The following is an 18570-nucleotide window of genomic DNA, read 5'->3' as shown; positions in this document are numbered from 1 at the left end:
TGTCGGTCTTGAGTTCGAGGCTCGGACAGGGCACGAGTCCTAGTTCTTTCGTCACTTAAGTTGTGTTTCTGTGCTTAAAATAATGTTTTATATACAAAGGTGTATTCGAAGGTCAAATGTAAGAGCTACCTGTTGAATATGTCTTATGTCTGATATTAGACACTATATATTTAAGTAATTCCGAACACTCGTCCGGCAGAAGTGGTTTTGTTATTTTCAGTACAAAAATAGTTTAAAATGTGTAAAGAAGTCCCATTACGAATGTGAGTTGGATAGGCCGACGAAATAATATCCAACAACAATGGCTGTCAATGACCCTTACCGCTGCCTTCATCAGACGGTAACAATTAAGACCACTGATTAACGTAGTATATTTTCTCGTGTTTTTATTTTTGGTTAAAAATAAGAAAAGAAAAGAAAGATTTGCGTTTTGTGCGATGACAGATTGATATGTCTGTAGTGTAACTATTAGAAGCATACATTGCTTTGTGCAGACTGTGTAGTCACCTCAAAAAGTGAAAACATATATCAACAAAACTGACGCGAAAGTAAACTCATAAAAATGTGGTTTATTTCTGTAAGCTGGACATATAGAATCAAATGCATGATGTTGGAACTTATCAATTACATAATCAAATGTCACAGAAGCACACTGTGTTTTATATTCGGTAATATACGACCAGAAATAATCTCATTTGGACTGTTCTTGATATCTTCTTCCAAGCCAGAAATGTAACTATCAGCAACACTGTGCTCAGTTCGAACAAGGAAGTACCATGTGAATAGTGTATCTTCGTTCCGTTTCTTCTCTAACCATTCTTAACGTTAATGTTACTGAAGAACATTCCAAAAGTCTGACAAATAGGAGCCAAACAACAGTTGATACAAACGGCGAAGAACTTCTGCTGGAGTCCCATAGAAATCGTGTAGACTTTCAGTAACGGCGTGTAGCACCACACCATCTCAAACGTGATCACTGCGAACTCACATCCCCAGAATAGCGCCATGCACAAACCACATAATGTGCTCAGAAACTTATAGCAACAGTTTTTTCCTCCATTGAAACACACGTAACTGTACTTCCAGATAAAATCAAAGCTGTGTGTACCATCTGGTTCAGCAAGAACGTCTTCGAAGTTCGTCTGAAATTAAATTTGATCACTGTGAATATTCTTTTGATAAAGACAGTGACATTTTCGCTGTGGAAAAAAGGTATCATGGTGAAACTGATGTCAACATTTTCTAATTTCAGAACAAAATTGCAAGATGTTATGTTTTTTAAACAACTATACGTGATGTTTTACCCAATCAGTAAAAAAGTAGGATGACGCATCGAAAGATTTTATAAAATAAAGTATTCATCCAACTTAGTGAAATATACCAGCGATGTTTGGTTAAATATATAGCCATAGTTATACCAAGTAAAAAAAGAATGAAAAAACCCCCAAAATCATATATTTTACTGTAACTTTGTCTTGTTAGATACCATACTAACCGCTGATTTTCTGATTTTGTTTTATTAGGTTTCATAGCAACTATTGCTTGGTTTTATAAACTTCAGCTTTGTTGTGTGAGCTGTAACGTCATGTGTGAGCTTCCAACCCAGCTTTAGCTCTTTTCACACTGAGCTATCATTGCTCATGTAAATTCGTAAATTTCATTAATTGGCAAAAATAATTACTTCAAAAGGGATACTCTACCATTTGCTATTAATACGTGTTCTGAGGCTGTATCCTTTGTTTGAACCATCATCAATTGTTTGGTTGCGCATATAGCACACTGTAAACTAGGACAACACTACGTATAGGGTTATAAAGATGAATGTCTAATATAAAGTGGATACTTATTACTAATCATTTTTAATTACGATTTCGATTTTTAGTGGATATGTACATAGTCTAGGCTTTTCTTCCATTGAGCTAAAAATCTAAAAGTAAATAATGGACTAGGGGCGTTGAAGGTAATTTACGGCCACATTGGGGATTTGGAATTTGTTGTTATATTCGTAATTTGGAGTAAATATGAGATATCAAACTCATTCGACAACCAGTTTAAGAGAAATGGCATTACAAAGAGACACAAAACCCCATCATTTTCATAATAAAATGCGTGAATATCGTCTTTTTTGCGTTATTTAGTTGAAAATTGACCATTTTGAAGGAAATTAACTAAACACTTTTAAATTTTTGAAAGACCTCCGTATGCAATAAACAAATTGATATTTGACATGCTTAAACATTTTCATACCAGTGTTCATTCGTAGAAAGGAAATTTTGTTTGTCACATGCGGAGGCTTTACTTTCTGCATGCTTACTGTCCAAAAAACACCATAGTTTGGCTATTTCTGCATAGCAACGCAATTTCGTTGCTATGATAGGGCATCTACGCATGCGCATTGGAAAACATATACAACCAAGAAAGATAGCCCCAATTAACTAATATGATGTTTATAACAGAAATTGGTAAATACATTTATGTTGAAATTTTAATTTCTTTATGAGGCCAAAAATGACCCATAACGCCCCAAGTCCTTTGCTCAATTTAAACTAATTGATGATCACGTTTATCTGATGTAAACGCTTTCTATTCACTTGATATTTTATTGCCCTGAGCTTATATAGTTTTCAATCAGATATATGTTTTGCGTTAATTCCGGACTCTTCCTTAGTGGTACATTTTATTAGAAATTAACAAATATACATTTTAGCTCGGTGATAAATGGAAGTTTGAATAAAACCATACATGCCAAGTTGTTATAATTGCAATATGCGGTAAAGACAGAAATAAATTGGCACAACTTACTTGTATAGCAGCATTAATCTCATTCGGGTCCCTTTTTACCACATCAACAATCATTTCTTGTTCTGCCATGGTGAGTTAATCCTCAGAACTGTTTTCTTAGACTGGCTATTGTTGCTATATTTCTTCCCCATTTTATACTTTTGCCATGGCTACCAATGTTCATGGTTTGAGGATGTGAACAGAGGTTTTATTCTATAACTTATGTGTACCCAACCCCAACGCCCTGTATCAATACACTGGGGTACACAAACTAATCGAGAACAATGAAGTATTGTTATCAATGCATCGATATCGCGTAAACACATAGCTTTCTCAAGGAAATTTGTATATGATGCATTTGCCATAAATTGAATGTTTAATGCACAAAAGTGTGTATTGATGTCGAAAAAAATGAAACCGTGCACAATGATGTATTTACGAATTAGTTTGTAAGGTTTTAAATAACGTTTATTGTGTGAGTTATGTACAATTAAAGACAGATCGATGTTAAATGATAGGGTAAATATGCTTTATATGAAAATACGTGATCAAATTACATGTGCGTGCTAGGTGAATGATGAATGCTACAAAGGAACAATGAACAGTGCTAAGTAGTACAAAGTAAAACGGAAAACAATGAAACTTAAGCTTTAAAGTACTTCATCAGTTTCAAATTAGTTAAATGATTTTGAGATTCGATTAATAGCACATTGATGATGTGATTTACCACAGTTTCCATCGCAAGGAGGTAACTCACCTGTACAGAAGGGCAGACTAGAAAACAGTTCAGATACAGGAAGTAGCGCAATTCATATATTCAGAATATCAGTCGGTAGGCCAACTCCCTGTACTGATGTTACTTCACCCATGCATGGTATCAGCTTACAATCAATGTGGTGTTTGACATTACCTGACTGAGCTTACCTTTAATGGTCTTTTCAATACATGTTCATATAGAAGAGATAACAAAGACATATTTTGTTCTGTTTTAAATACCTGTTTTTCACAAGAATACACACAATCTCTCACCAAAGAGGAGCTTTTTTCAAGGCTTAGTCATTCGAGAATGAATCTTACCGTAAAATTAAAATAATCAGGTATATTTAAAATTTTACTTCATTCAATCGTACTAATTGTGACGTCACAATTAATTCCGGATCAACACATGTAGCTTGTCTCCGCCAAAACAGTTGTCAGAGAAATCATTTACATCGAGAAAAGGATGCATAGCTGTAGTTTCTTAAAGTTGTCAAAAGAATTGTTTTTTCGTTTTCATTGTTATCAGATTATATACATGTAGATTTCGATTTGTGTGTAAGACTTGTCGTCAAAGATAAGCATTTTCGATAAAACATTTTAGAGGATATACCGTATTTTATGATTGAGGCTGTTGTGTGGGATTAGGTATTTTTGTGATTTATGTAAACAAACTTGAAGGTAGGATTATGATTATAAACACAGGTGTGCTATTGTTCTGTTTAACATTGTTGGACTTTTTCTCTTTCATATCTATTGTACCCAAGCGGCACGCTTCGTCGTGTAATTTAGTGGCGGATCTCGTATGATAGGTTTGCGGTGGTATTCATTGTGACAGGTCGTTACACCTATTGGTTGTATTGTAATCGTCGCATCGTCGTGCAGTCATTGGCAGGTGTTTTTTTTATTATTATTTATTATATATAATTAGGGTACCTACTTAAATATAGGCGGAGACGAATGAGAAAAAAACATAGATGATGTAAAACATAGATAATGTAAAAATGCAAATTATGGCTTCTGAATACCATTAAAGCTACCTATAGAGTTCATTAATTGACAATATGACTTGCTTAAACAAGTCATAATATAAACCGATCACTTTTGATGTCCCGGATGGAAGCGCGCAGTGGGTTCTTACTATGACCAGAAACCAAAGTACTACGCTGTGGGCTGTTTATCCAAGTCCGATCGGAAGTCAAACTTCGGCTTCTTTTTGAAAAGCGAGTGCGCTATCCACTGCGCCATCCGACGAGGCGGACCTCGTCATCCTGTGCTACACATTTCATTGTGCAACACAACTTGTATTGGAATCACTCTTTTTCAAAATGTGAGTGTACAGATCAATGTATACTTTGTTTTTTAATTTAGTCCATCAAACCTGGATTATTTTGTTTTATTAATGATTTTGATTTTAAAACATTTTCTTAGTGAGACATGTCCATCACAACTATCGATACTTAAAAATCAATAATATGCATACGACATCACGATATTCTGAGACCTGGGTCCGGTTGTTTAAATGATGATCAGCTTAACATGCCGTAACTCAAATTTTCAAAATGTGATATTTTTGAACTGTCTCAAAAATTACAAACTGTGTCAGTTATCATGGGATGACCATTTGAATACTTATACATACAAGTTAAGTGTGAATTTAAGTTGTCGTTAGCTAATGAGGCTTTGAACCCTTGACGTTTTAGTTGTTTATATTAATCAACATCTTTATTTCGACACAACACCAAACAATTTTCATCTATATTAACTTTTTATATCGGGAAAAGGTACCAGTATAATTATAAGACTCTTTCATGCTTAGGGATATAGGGTAGGGAAATTCCACCCGAGGGGTTTTCAAATTTGGTAAAACCGGAGGCTTTGCCAAATTTGAAAATCCCGAGGGTGGAATTTCCCTTTCCAACACCCTTGGTCATGAAAGTGTATTTTTCTTTTATTCCAAATACCAGAATAAGCTCAGAAACCATGAAAATGCGTTTTGACTGATTACCATTTTGAAAATATCAACTTTACCCCTAAGCCTTTTTAGACGAAAACGCATTAAGAATCTCATTATTCGTGACTTCACGTCATCGTTGAGCCATTGTGACGTCACGTCACGTGAAATGGGGTGTAATATAAAAATGTCCTTCACTCCTTTTTCACCCTTGACAGCTATATCTTGCAAACTCAAAACAGAGAGAAATTTCTATATTGATTAAATTCAGGAAATGTCATTACTTAAATGTTGACGTTATATTGTTAATGATTATTTGTATGTACTGTAAAGCGCTCTAGGGCAGCTCATTCTAGCTAGTAAGGGCGCTATATCAATGGTTGTATATTATTATTTATTAATAATACATCTGAAGTCAGTTCAACTATGATTCGTTGTTAGTATGATACTGTTTTGACAATTGTTTAGTTGATCAAGATCCTACAATTAACTCTCAGGTGGTAGGAAGTTGATCTTGTTTGATTTGCGAGTAACCAATAGTTACTGTTATTCTAGATGGCACATATTCACCACACGTGTTTTGTTCTTATTTACATTTTAAATGCTCTAAATTATTTAAACATTGTTTGAATATTTGTTTCCTTAGATAATACCATTGTGTTAAAATACAATGTCAATTTTGTAACATAATATTGCATATCGAAAATGATCATAAACGTCGAAAGCAACATACCTCACCCTTACCAATGTAATGATTTGTTTGTCTACAATGCAAGTGCATCAGTGTAATAGGTTCATTGTGTCTGTTCATATATATATTACGTAATTGCTCAAACCAATATAAATAAATGTTCCAATTGAAATGAACACCGCTGTGTATATTTCATTTGATGATTACAGATACTTATACTATGTTTACGCATTCCAATGATGAATTTTTCCTTTTTATATCAGCAACTTAAAAAATAACTTCACAGTTTAAGATGTGAAATTGAACTAAGCACAACTATAATAATTCATACCGGAATATTAATGTAAAGGAAATAACGTGTTTAATCACAAAAACGTCTCCAACATTTTGTAACATCTTTTCCTATGAGGAAATTGTTCTTTAGAAGATATTAATAACTTATAAAGAGAATATTTAACACATATTAAGAAATGATGAAAAATTTATTGAACATTGTAAAGTGAGGTACATTTGCACATTTTAAGTAGAAATAAATAAATAAATTGAGCAAAATATGTACTATATCACAGATCTCAAGAATTTTTACTGACAGTCATTCGATTACTGTCCTCCGTAAAAGGATATCCCATGTCCTCTAGGTGTAAAATCCGATGATGTCTTCGTTTAAGTTTAAATGACACGGATATTCTATAATGATGAACATCTTAGAGGTAGAAAGCGTTCAGATGACTTTGGAATCTCGACGATTTGGAGGGTCGTGTCAGCACAGTTTTAATATAATTTTTAGAATCATTTCTTTGTTATAGTAATGTTACTGAAACATAATCCCATGGTTTCACAGAGAGGAGCAAGGCAGCACTGGATACATGATCCGAAGAAACGTTGGCAAATGCCGAGCATGATGGTATGGACTTTGAGAGAGGGTGTACAGCACCACACCATCTGAAACGTGATCATGGCGAACTCGCATCCCCAGTAAAGCGCGATACAAATACCACACAGCGTACTCATGAACTTGTAGCAACAATTCTTTCCACAATTGAAACATGAGTAGCTGTTTTTCCAGACACAGTCGATACTATGTGTCGTATCTGGTTCTCCCAAAACATCTTCAAAGGCAACCTATTAAAACAACGAATTAAATAAAAATTAAATGTGATATAAATAGAAAGGACATCCTAACAATGCACAAATTCGTGTGTTTTCGTATCCCCTGGTGCAAGTCATTTACTTTTTGTATCTTCTTTAACAACAAAGAAAGAACAAGTTTTATCAACTTAAATTAATCGTTCTTGTGGTATGGTATTAAGCAGTTCACTAGTATGTGTCCCTAGCATTTCCAAATGCAAATCAACACCACTCTTTAAACCACTGTAAAACTTTAAACCATTCCATAAAGATTGCCATAGGAAGATAAATACAGGATATTCAGTTGATTATCACATATATAGTTTTCGATTATAGCAAAATACTTAATTTTTTCATGAGTGAAAATATCGGTTTATTCTGCCAAATGATTGAAACATATATATATATATATATATATACTAATAATAAACGCAAAAAAAATTAAATGTCTATATTAATACCATTTTTAAACTACCTACAACGACGAAAATGTAATTGTATCAAAATATTTTGAGACATGACTGCGCTACTTTGCCGCCATGTTCTAATGACGTCATGCTTGACAACAAGGTTGCATGTAGTTGTGAAAGAGCCACTCGACAAAATTCTACAGTTTCGTGTTATTATTTGATGAGATTTATATAATAAATGGTTAAAGTTATAAAGGTAAATTAATTCCTTCGTAAGTCTAACTAAGAAGTATAAAAAACAACTATTTATTTTACCATCATTTCATCTGTATCTGAACAGAAAATCTGCAGTATTGAATGAAGTGAATTGAAAGTGCCGTTCTGATTAGTGAGTTTGTATAGGTGATATATTCACACTGTAAAAATATCACTTTTAATATAACTCCTGGATAAAAGATATCGTTTTGATCAAGTGATAGAATTCGATATTCATCCGCCAAAAATGTAATGATATTTACTTTTAGTAGTATACATTTAATTAAACCAAATCATAACAAATGATACATACCTGTATAGATGAATTAAGAGAGTTGATATCTCTGTTCTCCAGATCGACTGGGGATTGTTCCTCCATGGCTGGATATACTGTCGTCTTATCCGCACAGATAAAGAGAATGACTACAAGTAATGAACAATGAAAAAAGAATCGAATTTATACGGCTGTGTTGTGTATACTCCGATTACTTGACAACTGTCTCTATAAATCTGAATGGATGAATTGAAAGGGGGAGGGTCCTAAAGTTTCAATGGAATCCAAGGGAAACGCCATTATGCTATGTCTTTAAAAACAGGAATTTAGTGCTCCTGACTGTTACCAACTCGCTGTATGTGAAAAATGCATATGTGTGTTTTTAAACTATAGATCAATGACACTCTACCAAACTCGGTCTATATATTTAAAAGCAATTAAATATGGACGTTTTCCTACACTCACTTTCTACTCTCTGATGTGTTTTGATATATAAAAGAATGTTCGAAACAAACGTAAATAGACGTCCATATTGTTAACAATGTCTTAAACGTCATGTGCGTGAAATTACGATTTCTATTTTTTTTAAAATTAAATTTGAGCTAATGACAATGATAGCCAATGATAGACACAGGTCGTGGTTTATAAGAATAATTTGTCAATTCTTTAGAATTGGATACTGTATCATGCTAACTAAAGTATTACTACTAGTATAGTCGATACACATTATAAGAATGTATAAAATTAGTGTTAAATTCAATGCAGTACACGTATAGTATAGTATAATACATTGCGGTTCATGTATGTTGTAGTGAATACAATATGGTTCAGGTTTCTATAGAATATTTCATTGTGTTAAAGTATTTTAAAGTATTAAACAATATGGTACATGTATCTTATAGAATAATGAGATGCGCTTTAATGTACTTTATGGTATAATACACTATACTACATGCAATTTCAATCAATGATTGACAGTTATACTACATTCTGGGTAAATACGGTAGATTATCATCTTGCAATAATACATTGTTTTATTTTAATACATTAAATACAGGCATCAAACCAGAATACGGTAATTCAAATAAACGATTATTATGACCAGTAAACAGGAAATTATAAAAACTGAAAGTTGGTAATGTGGCAACATGCTAATGTCATCGTATTTTCTGATTTTAATGCATTTATTAGTATATATTTATTCTGAAGCATTGTAATAGGTTAACCTATTAGTCGGTCCTGTATATGTGAAATATGTATACTTGTTAGCCGGTTCTGTATCAGTGTAATGGGTTAACTTGTTAGCCGGTTATGTATTAGTTTATTCGATGTATTTCTTAACCGGTCCTCTTTCATTCCCCCATTTTTGCATTGTACATAATAGGCATAGTTTCAAACATTATCACTCTTTTTACGTTCGTTGATTTTCACCCTTCCATCCCGATTTATGATTTCATTTGAACACAATTCGTCGAAAGAAAATGTCATTTTACAAATACTGATACTAGACCTTTCATTCATTTGAAAACTGTGTTAATGCGTAACACTTAGTGATGCAACGCCTTGCAACTAAAATATATGTATTTTTGATCTACAAATGTATTGATGCTGGGCCTGACAAAGCTTTTCTTCAAATATTCAACGATTAATAACAATGGTCAATAGTAGTATGTAACACCATAGAAATAAATGATACTGTATAGCGGGTACCTTTCGCTCAGTCAAACATTCGCCAGGTGTATATTTCGCCTTTCATATGAATTTAATATAAATGGTATGATGTAGTCTAATATTAGCTCTCATGATAAATTCACCCTTATTACGGAGGGCGAAAAAGGCGAAAATTAAACTGTGGCGAAAATTGTCCGGTACACAGTATGTGCATTTCACTGTCAACGTTCTAAAATATTACTTTCTTTGTTTCTTTGTTTTTATATATTGTTTGGTTTAGTGTGTATTTGTTTTACGTCCTATTAATACATGTAGCTAGAGTCATTTAAGGACGTTCCAGGTTTTGGTGGTGGACGAAAGCCGGAGTTCCCGGTGAAAAACCACCGACCTACGGTCAATACCTAGCAACTGCCCTACGTACAAAATGTAGGCATCGAACCCGCGATCTAGTGGCAGAAGGTTAGTGGTAGCAGATTGTCAGATTGCCAGCGCGGCTATGTAGAAGCGCTCTGTTGTCAATTAAGTATTTGTTTGTCTTTTTTTCACACAAGAGCCTTTTTATCTTATTTCAAAAAATTTAAGAATGTTTTTATATATTAAATTCACTGAAAAAACTAACCCTACACAACACTTGTTTTGTATATCTTTTTAATTGTCACCTTGGTAAAATACATGTTGCTTACTACCGACTCGGCCTGGGAGAATTTCTCTATAGCTCATTCGGTAGACTGGTAAACAAGAGGTCCTTTTTTCGAATCCATTGAAAAAATAATGACCTCTGTTAATAATATTTCTAGGTGGAATAACACATGCGTTGCGACTGTAAGCAAACAGCATTCCATTTGCTTTAGACCAAATAAACGTCTTGTTGATGAAATAAGCATGTCTTGAAAAACATGCACTATAATTTTCGAAATAGTGGAAGGGAAGTAAGTAATTGTATATTGTTATCAAAACATATTGTTTCATATGCTAGCTTAAAGATTTTAATTCTAAATACATATAATATTCGTTTGCTTTGATATAGAACCGTGCACTACTATTGTCCTCACAACATAGGCATAGTACGAGTAATCCACTGATGGTCACCATAGCAACAACCTAAACAACTAATGCAACGTCTCGAAGTTTGAAGGGGACTTACGGGATTTGGTGTCCGATTCTCGCAGACACCTTTGTCTTCATTCAATAGTATTTGAATTTCATATATTACCCAGGGAGAGCGTGTTTGTTATGATAATGGCGACAAAAATGTATTCATGCAAGTATTACACAGAGAACAAATTCACAAAATAAATAAATATATAAACAAATATTTTATTGTAAAAGAAATGCAGCAATGTCTTTAGAATATTAACAGATGATTTATAAATAGTTCATTGAATATTTCCCAGAAGTATCAAGTGTTTGTAAAAACATGATTGACTCAATTGCAGATCCCTGTCGAAATCAGTCAGTATCACAGTCTTTTGATTGCCATATAGCACAAAGTAGGTTGATTAGTCTATCGAGTTACTAAACTCATGAAACAACGTCTCCTCACTTTTTATTAATAGTGATATTACTGAAACATAATCCCATGGTTTCACAGAGAGGAGCAAGGCAGCACTGGATACATGATCCGAAGAAACGTTGGCAAATGCCGAGCATGATGGTATGGACCTTGAGAGAGGGTGTACAGCACCACACCATCTGAAACGTGATCATGGCGAACTCGCATCCCCAGTAAAGCGCGATACAAATACCACACAGCGTACTCATGAACTTGTAGCAACAATTCTTTCCACAATTGAAACATGAGTAGCTGTTTTTCCAGACACAGTCGATACTATGTGTCGTATCTGGTTCTCCCAAAACATCTTCAAAGGCAACCTATTAAAACAACGAATTAAATAAAAATTAAATGTGATATAAATAGAAAGGACATCCTAACAATGCACAAATTCGTGTGTTTTCGTATCCCCTGGTGCAAGTCATTTACTTTTTGTATCTTCTTTAACAACAAAGAAAGAACAAGTTTTATCAACTTAAATTAATCGTTCTTGTGGTATGGTATTAAGCAGTTCACTAGTATGTGTCCCTAGCATTTCCAAATGCAAATCAACACCACTCTTTAAACCACTGTAAAACTTTAAACCATTCCATAAAGATTGCCATAGGAAGATAAATACAGGATATTCAGTTGATTATCACATATATAGTTTTCGATTATAGCAAAATACTTAATTTTTTCATGAGTGAAAATATCGGTTTATTCTGCCAAATGATTGAAACATATATATATATATATATATATATACTAATAATAAACGCAAAAAAATTAAATGTCTATATTAATACCATTTTTAAACTACCTACAACGACGAAAATGTAATTGTATCAAAATATTTTGAGACATGACTGCGCTACTTTGCCGCCATGTTCTAATGACGTCATGCTTGACAACAAGGTTGCATGTAGTTGTGAAAGAGCCACTCGACAAAATTCTACAGTTTCGTGTTATTATTTGATGAGATTTATATAATAAATGGTTAAAGTTATAAAGGTAAATTAATTCCTTCGTAAGTCTAACTAAGAAGTATAAAAAACAACTATTTATTTTACCATCATTTCATCTGTATCTGAACAGAAAATCTGCAGTATTGAATGAAGTGAATTGAAAGTGCCGTTCTGATTAGTGAGTTTGTATAGGTGATATATTCACACTTTTAATATAACTCCTGGATAAAAGATATCGTTTTGATCAAGTGATAGAATTCGATATTCATCCGCCAAAAATGTAATGATATTTACTTTTAGTAGTATACATTTAATTAAACCAAATCATAACAAATGATACATACCTGTATAGATGAATTAAGAGAGTTGATATCTCTGTTCTCCAGATCGACTGGGGATTGTTCCTCCATGGCTGGATATACTGTCGTCTTATCCGCACAGATAAAGAGAATGACTACAAGTAATGAACAATGAAAAAAGAATCGAATTTATACGGCTGTGTTGTGTATACTCCGATTACTTGACAACTGTCTCTATAAATCTGAATGGATGATTTGAAAGGGGGAGGGTCCTAAAGTTTCAATGGAATCCAAGGGAAACGCCATTATGCTATGTCTTTAAAAACAGGAATTTAGTGCTCCTGACTGTTACCAACTCGCTGTATGTGAAAAATGCATATGTGTGTTTTTAAACTATAGATCAATGACACTCTACCAAACTCGGTCTATATATTTAAAAGCAATTAAATATGGACGTTTTCCTACACTCACTTTCTACTCTCTGATGTGTTTTGATATATAAAAGAATGTTCGAAACAAACGTAAATAGACGTCCATATTGTTAACAATGTCTTAAACGTCATGTGCGTGAAATTACGATTTCTATTTTTTTTAAAATTAAATTTGAGCTAATGACAATGATAGCCAATGATAGACACAGGTCGTGGTTTATAAGAATAATTTGTCAATTCTTTAGAATTGGATACTGTATCATGCTAACTAAAGTATTACTACTAGTATAGTCGATACACATTATAAGAATGTATAAAATTAGTGTTAAATTCAATGCAGTACACGTATAGTATAGTATAATACATTGCGGTTCATGTATGTTGTAGTGAATACAATATGGTTCAGGTTTCTATAGAATATTTCATTGTGTTAAAGTATTTTAAAGTATTAAACAATATGGTACATGTATCTTATAGAATAATGAGATGCGCTTTAATGTACTTTATGGTATAATACACTATACTACATGCAATTTCAATCAATGATTGACAGTTATACTACATTCTGGGTAAATACGGTAGATTATCATCTTGCAATAATACATTGTTTTATTTTAATACATTAAATACAGGCATCAAACCAGAATACGGTAATTCAAATAAACGATTATTATGACCAGTAAACAGGAAATTATAAAAACTGAAAGTTGGTAATGTGGCAACATGCTAATGTCATCGTATTTTCTGATTTTAATGCATTTATTAGTATATATTTATTCTGAAGCATTGTAATAGGTTAACCTATTAGTCGGTCCTGTATATGTGAAATATGTATACTTGTTAGCCGGTTCTGTATCAGTGTAATGGGTTAACTTGTTAGCCGGTTATGTATTAGTTTATTCGATGTATTTCTTAACCGGTCCTCTTTCATTCCCCCATTTTTGCATTGTACATAATAGGCATAGTTTCAAACATTATCACTCTTTTTACGTTCGTTGATTTTCACCCTTCCATCCCGATTTATGATTTCATTTGAACACAATTCGTCGAAAGAAAATGTCATTTTACAAATACTGATACTAGACCTTTCATTCATTTGAAAACTGTGTTAATGCGTAACACTTAGTGATGCAACGCCTTGCAACTAAAATATATGTATTTTTGATCTACAAATGTATTGATGCTGGGCCTGACAAAGCTTTTCTTCAAATATTCAACGATTAATAACAATGGTCAATAGTAGTATGTAACACCATAGAAATAAATGATACTGTATAGCGGGTACCTTTCGCTCAGTCAAACATTCGCCAGGTGTATATTTCGCCTTTCATATGAATTTAATATAAATGGTATGATGTAGTCTAATATTAGCTCTCATGATAAATTCACCCTTATTACGGAGGGCGAAAAAGGCGAAAATTAAACTGTGGCGAAAATTGTCCGGTACACAGTATGTGCATTTCACTGTCAACGTTCTAAAATATTACTTTCTTTGTTTCTTTGTTTTTATATATTGTTTGGTTTAGTGTGTATTTGTTTTACGTCCTATTAATACATGTAGCTAGAGTCATTTAAGGACGTTCCAGGTTTTGGTGGTGGACGAAAGCCGGAGTTCCCGGTGAAAAACCACCGACCTACGGTCAATACCTAGCAACTGCCCTACGTACAAAATGTAGGCATCGAACCCGCGATCTAGTGGCAGAAGGTTAGTGGTAGCAGATTGTCAGATTGCCAGCGCGGCTATGTAGAAGCGCTCTGTTGTCAATTAAGTATTTGTTTGTCTTTTTTTCACACAAGAGCCTTTTTATCTTATTTCAAAAAATTTAAGAATGTTTTTATATATTAAATTCACTGAAAAAACTAACCCTACACAACACTTGTTTTGTATATCTTTTTAATTGTCACCTTGGTAAAATACATGTTGCTTACTACCGACTCGGCCTGGGAGAATTTCTCTATAGCTCATTCGGTAGACTGGTAAACAAGAGGTCCTTTTTTCGAATCCATTGAAAAAATAATGACCTCTGTTAATAATATTTCTAGGTGGAATAACACATGCGTTGCGACTGTAAGCAAACAGCATTCCATTTGCTTTAGACCAAATAAACGTCTTGTTGATGAAATAAGCATGTCTTGAAAAACATGCACTATAATTTTCGAAATAGTGGAAGGGAAGTAAGTAATTGTATATTGTTATCAAAACATATTGTTTCATATGCTAGCTTAAAGATTTTAATTCTAAATACATATAATATTCGTTTGCTTTGATATAGAACCGTGCACTACTATTGTCCTCACAACATAGGCATAGTACGAGTAATCCACTGATGGTCACCATAGCAACAACCTAAACAACTAATGCAACGTCTCGAAGTTTGAAGGGGACTTACGGGATTTGGTGTCCGATTCTCGCAGACACCTTTGTCTTCATTCAATAGTATTTGAATTTCATATATTACCCAGGGAGAGCGTGTTTGTTATGATAATGGCGACAAAAATGTATTCATGCAAGTATTACACAGAGAACAAATTCACAAAATAAATAAATATATAAACAAATATTTTATTGTAAAAGAAATGCAGCAATGTCTTTAGAATATTAACAGATGATTTATAAATAGTTCATTGAATATTTCCCAGAAGTATCAAGTGTTTGTAAAAACATGATTGACTCAATTGCAGATCCCTGTCGAAATCAGTCAGTATCACAGTCTTTTGATTGCCATATAGCACAAAGTAGGTTGATTAGTCTATCGAGTTACTAAACTCATGAAACAACGTCTCCTCACTTTTTATTAATAGTGATATTACTGAAACATAATCCCATGGTTTCACAGAGAGGAGCAAGGCAGCACTGGATACATGATCCGAAGAAACGTTGGCAAATGCCGAGCATGATGGTATGGACCTTGAGAGAGGGTGTACAGCACCACACCATCTGAAACGTGATCATGGCGAACTCGCATCCCCAGTAAAGCGCGATACAAATGCCACACAGCGTACTCATGAACTTGTAGCAACAATTCTTTCCACAATTGAAGCAAGAGTAGCTGTTTTTCCAGACACAGTCGATACTATGTGCCGTATCTGGTTCTCCCAGGACATCTTCAAAGACAACCTATCAAAATAACGAATAAAATAAAATTAAGATGTGATATAATGTATGTATGTGCAATATAATGCGTAATAATGTATTTCTTATACATCTATAGTTTACTTTATGTTGCATAATGAATATCGACTGCAATATTAAAAGATGAAAATTTAAAGTTTTCATTGTTGCTAGGGAATTATTCAAACTTCAAGCAACTTAAGAATTATTGCACTATTGAAATTTGAGCAATTTGTGACATGTTCGCTAATAATATATAGAGCGTTTCTATATACGTTCATGAATATAATCGTTGGTTATTACTTAATTTCGAATCCGTGTGGTGATAACCACTATAACAAAACCTAAGAGGAGAAAGTTTTAGTTTCGTTGTGTTGCCTACCAAGCTCAGGACGACACTCAATGACTATCAATATAACACTTAAACCAATAAATCGACAAATTAATATTGATAAAATTAAAAATCAAGAATCTGTCAAGAAGCCATAAATATTTTTTCCTATGAAATTTGTCTATTAAGAAAATGTTTCATAACATTTTCCCTTATTGATGTACAGTCACGAATAAGTACCTGCACATGACCGTTGAGGGAGTTGGGGTCCCTGCTTTCCAAGTCAACCTCTTTATCCTGCTCCGACATGTTGTTGTGTTTGTTGGAAAAACTGAGGTGAACAAGACAAGCGTTATATTGTGAGTGGTCGAAATTGTCCTGCGTTTGGATTTTATACCTATCAGTTTTTTGTCGATTGATAATTGCTTGACAACTGTCAGACTGACGAAAGGGGAGGGTCATTTTTTGTTAAAAACCGGGCGTCATTGGTAACGACCTAACGAAAGCCTTCTGTAGACATAGCCTTACCTTTTGTCTCCTACAGGAAAGCCTAACATGAGTTTTAAGCTTTGTTGGTCTGTATGAATGAAATTGTTAAAACCCTTTTATTTACGGGCTGACAACAAAGAATGATATCGATTAGTCCGATGTAACTGCAGATACGTTTGATCAACCATTCAAACGATTGTTTGTCCTACGTTTATGTTTTGTGAGAACTTTAACATGTAACTATTGAAATTCCCATGATAGATAACAATTAGCAAATGTACGTTTTTTTCTTTTATCAAGGTCGTCGTTTCAATTCACATTCTTCGTTTTAGCAATATATTTGTTTGTTTTTTTATTTCCATATTTTAAAACACAATATAATCATGTTAAGGAGGAGTGTGTATGATAGTGTGCGTTTGTGTCATACGTGTTTGTGATTTCGTTTGAACACAGATGATTGCGGTACGGAAATTGATATCTGAAGTCCACGTATAATTGTTGTAATATGTATTTATGTGTAACATGTGAGGAGATCAACTTGTAACCATTGACTGTTTGTAATCCTTGTGAAAAATAAAGAATTATTAATAATCAATTTTTCGAAAATTTGAAAAATGATATAACAGCACAGTTGACATGCTGCTTGAAATGTTAAAACTTGCGTGAAAATCTCACAAGAACGAAATTGATCTCAGATGTTTACAAATGTTTACCATATTTGACCTCATGCTGTAGAGTTGATTATAACCACTAAGAGCGACACCTAACTGAAGTAACACTTTTCGTATCGAGTTACTGACTTGAAGATCCTACATATAACACAAATCGGTAGCATTGTTAGCTTCACGACGATTTAAATGGAATTAAATACCAGAAATCAAATGCATATACTCTATAACCCTAACCAAACATTAAACATAATCTATATACCTTTTTTATTTAAACAAACTTAAATATGTATTTTTGTGGACAGAACTGTGTCACTTGTGTTTTTTTTGTAAACTGGCTCTGCATGGTATAGAAACTAAAAACGAACAAGCCGAACTAAATCTGTCTGCTCTCATTGTGCGATGTACTTCAAATATGGTATCATAGATTTTAAACCGACAAAGCTTAGATCTATTTTGAACTTTGTATTGCTCCAGATCACGGAATGAACACATTTAAACCCGTGTCATAAATCATTGCATCAAATATGTATTTATGTCTATTATAGATATTTAGCGTTTCAAAAATTCACTAAAACATAAAATTGGTTCCATTATTAAAACACGTCCGCTATTCATTGATTAGATGTCCTAACAGCATTAAGTGATATTGCAAGGCACTTTATCTAGAGGAAGGTAACCGTGCCGTATTTAGGTTTATCAAATAAATATCCTGATATCAGTGTTATCATACATAATTGCATAAACTGTGTCATGAACGCACGTGGAAAAGGTTGTTGTCATAAATATTTGCAAGAATTTCTTTGCTGTGTTGTGTGATG

At 33.4% G+C, this 18570-nt stretch overlaps 4 protein-coding genes across 4 annotated transcripts; all 4 read right to left on the bottom strand.

Moving 5' to 3' along the window:
* Positions 1–549: 549 nt before the first annotated feature.
* LOC110443446 (caveolin-1-like) lies at positions 550–2957 on the bottom strand. The gene is made up of 2 exons (XM_021487668.1): positions 2803–2957; positions 550–1142 (listed from the first exon to the last, which is right to left on the bottom strand). The coding sequence occupies exons 1-2, from the start codon at positions 2869–2871 to the stop codon at positions 810–812; spliced, it is 402 nt and encodes a 133-aa protein (XP_021343343.1). The 5' UTR covers positions 2872–2957; the 3' UTR covers positions 550–809.
* A 3688-nt stretch (positions 2958–6645) lies between these two features.
* On the bottom strand, positions 6646–8445 carry LOC110443441 (caveolin-1-like). The gene is made up of 2 exons (XM_021487663.1): positions 8289–8445; positions 6646–7304 (listed from the first exon to the last, which is right to left on the bottom strand). Exons 1-2 carry the CDS (start codon positions 8352–8354, stop codon positions 6972–6974), a joined length of 399 nt encoding a protein of 132 aa, XP_021343338.1. The 5' UTR covers positions 8355–8445; the 3' UTR covers positions 6646–6971.
* A 2771-nt stretch (positions 8446–11216) lies between these two features.
* Positions 11217–12906, bottom strand: LOC110443440 (caveolin-1-like). Its single transcript, XM_021487662.1, has 2 exons — positions 12764–12906; positions 11217–11792 (listed from the first exon to the last, which is right to left on the bottom strand). The coding sequence occupies exons 1-2, from the start codon at positions 12827–12829 to the stop codon at positions 11460–11462; spliced, it is 399 nt and encodes a 132-aa protein (XP_021343337.1). The 5' UTR covers positions 12830–12906; the 3' UTR covers positions 11217–11459.
* A 2785-nt stretch (positions 12907–15691) lies between these two features.
* LOC110443439 (caveolin-1-like) lies at positions 15692–16960 on the bottom strand. Its single transcript, XM_021487661.1, has 2 exons — positions 16833–16960; positions 15692–16267 (listed from the first exon to the last, which is right to left on the bottom strand). Exons 1-2 carry the CDS (start codon positions 16899–16901, stop codon positions 15935–15937), a joined length of 402 nt encoding a protein of 133 aa, XP_021343336.1. The 5' UTR covers positions 16902–16960; the 3' UTR covers positions 15692–15934.
* Positions 16961–18570: the final 1610 nt, after the last annotated feature.

This window comes from Mizuhopecten yessoensis, unplaced genomic scaffold (assembly GCF_002113885.1).
Source record: "Mizuhopecten yessoensis strain PY_sf001 unplaced genomic scaffold, ASM211388v2 scaffold716345, whole genome shotgun sequence".
In the NCBI taxonomy this organism is placed as follows: Eukaryota; Metazoa; Mollusca; class Bivalvia; order Pectinida; family Pectinidae; genus Mizuhopecten; species Mizuhopecten yessoensis.
The sequence above is the reverse complement of the archived record's forward strand: the minus strand, read 5'-3'. Positions and strand labels throughout refer to the sequence as shown.

What these genes read in the sequence shown, in the direction of transcription:
- LOC110443446 (XM_021487668.1), bottom strand. Translation starts at nt 2,871, where the DNA reads ATGGCAGAACAAGAAATGATTGTTGATGTGGTAAAAAGGGACCCGAAT. An exon ending in AGATTAATGCTGCTATACAA is followed by an intron (nt 1,143 to 2,802) that starts GTAAGTTGTGCC and finishes ATTTAATTTCAG; the next exon opens with ACGAACTTCGAAGACGTTCT.
- LOC110443441 (XM_021487663.1), bottom strand. Translation starts at nt 8,354, where the DNA reads ATGGAGGAACAATCCCCAGTCGATCTGGAGAACAGAGATATCAACTCT. An exon ending in CTCTTAATTCATCTATACAG is followed by an intron (nt 7,305 to 8,288) that starts GTATGTATCATT and finishes TTGTTTTAATAG; the next exon opens with GTTGCCTTTGAAGATGTTTT.
- LOC110443440 (XM_021487662.1), bottom strand. Translation starts at nt 12,829, where the DNA reads ATGGAGGAACAATCCCCAGTCGATCTGGAGAACAGAGATATCAACTCT. An exon ending in CTCTTAATTCATCTATACAG is followed by an intron (nt 11,793 to 12,763) that starts GTATGTATCATT and finishes TTGTTTTAATAG; the next exon opens with GTTGCCTTTGAAGATGTTTT.
- LOC110443439 (XM_021487661.1), bottom strand. Translation starts at nt 16,901, where the DNA reads ATGTCGGAGCAGGATAAAGAGGTTGACTTGGAAAGCAGGGACCCCAAC. An exon ending in CCCTCAACGGTCATGTGCAG is followed by an intron (nt 16,268 to 16,832) that starts GTACTTATTCGT and finishes TTATTTTGATAG; the next exon opens with GTTGTCTTTGAAGATGTCCT.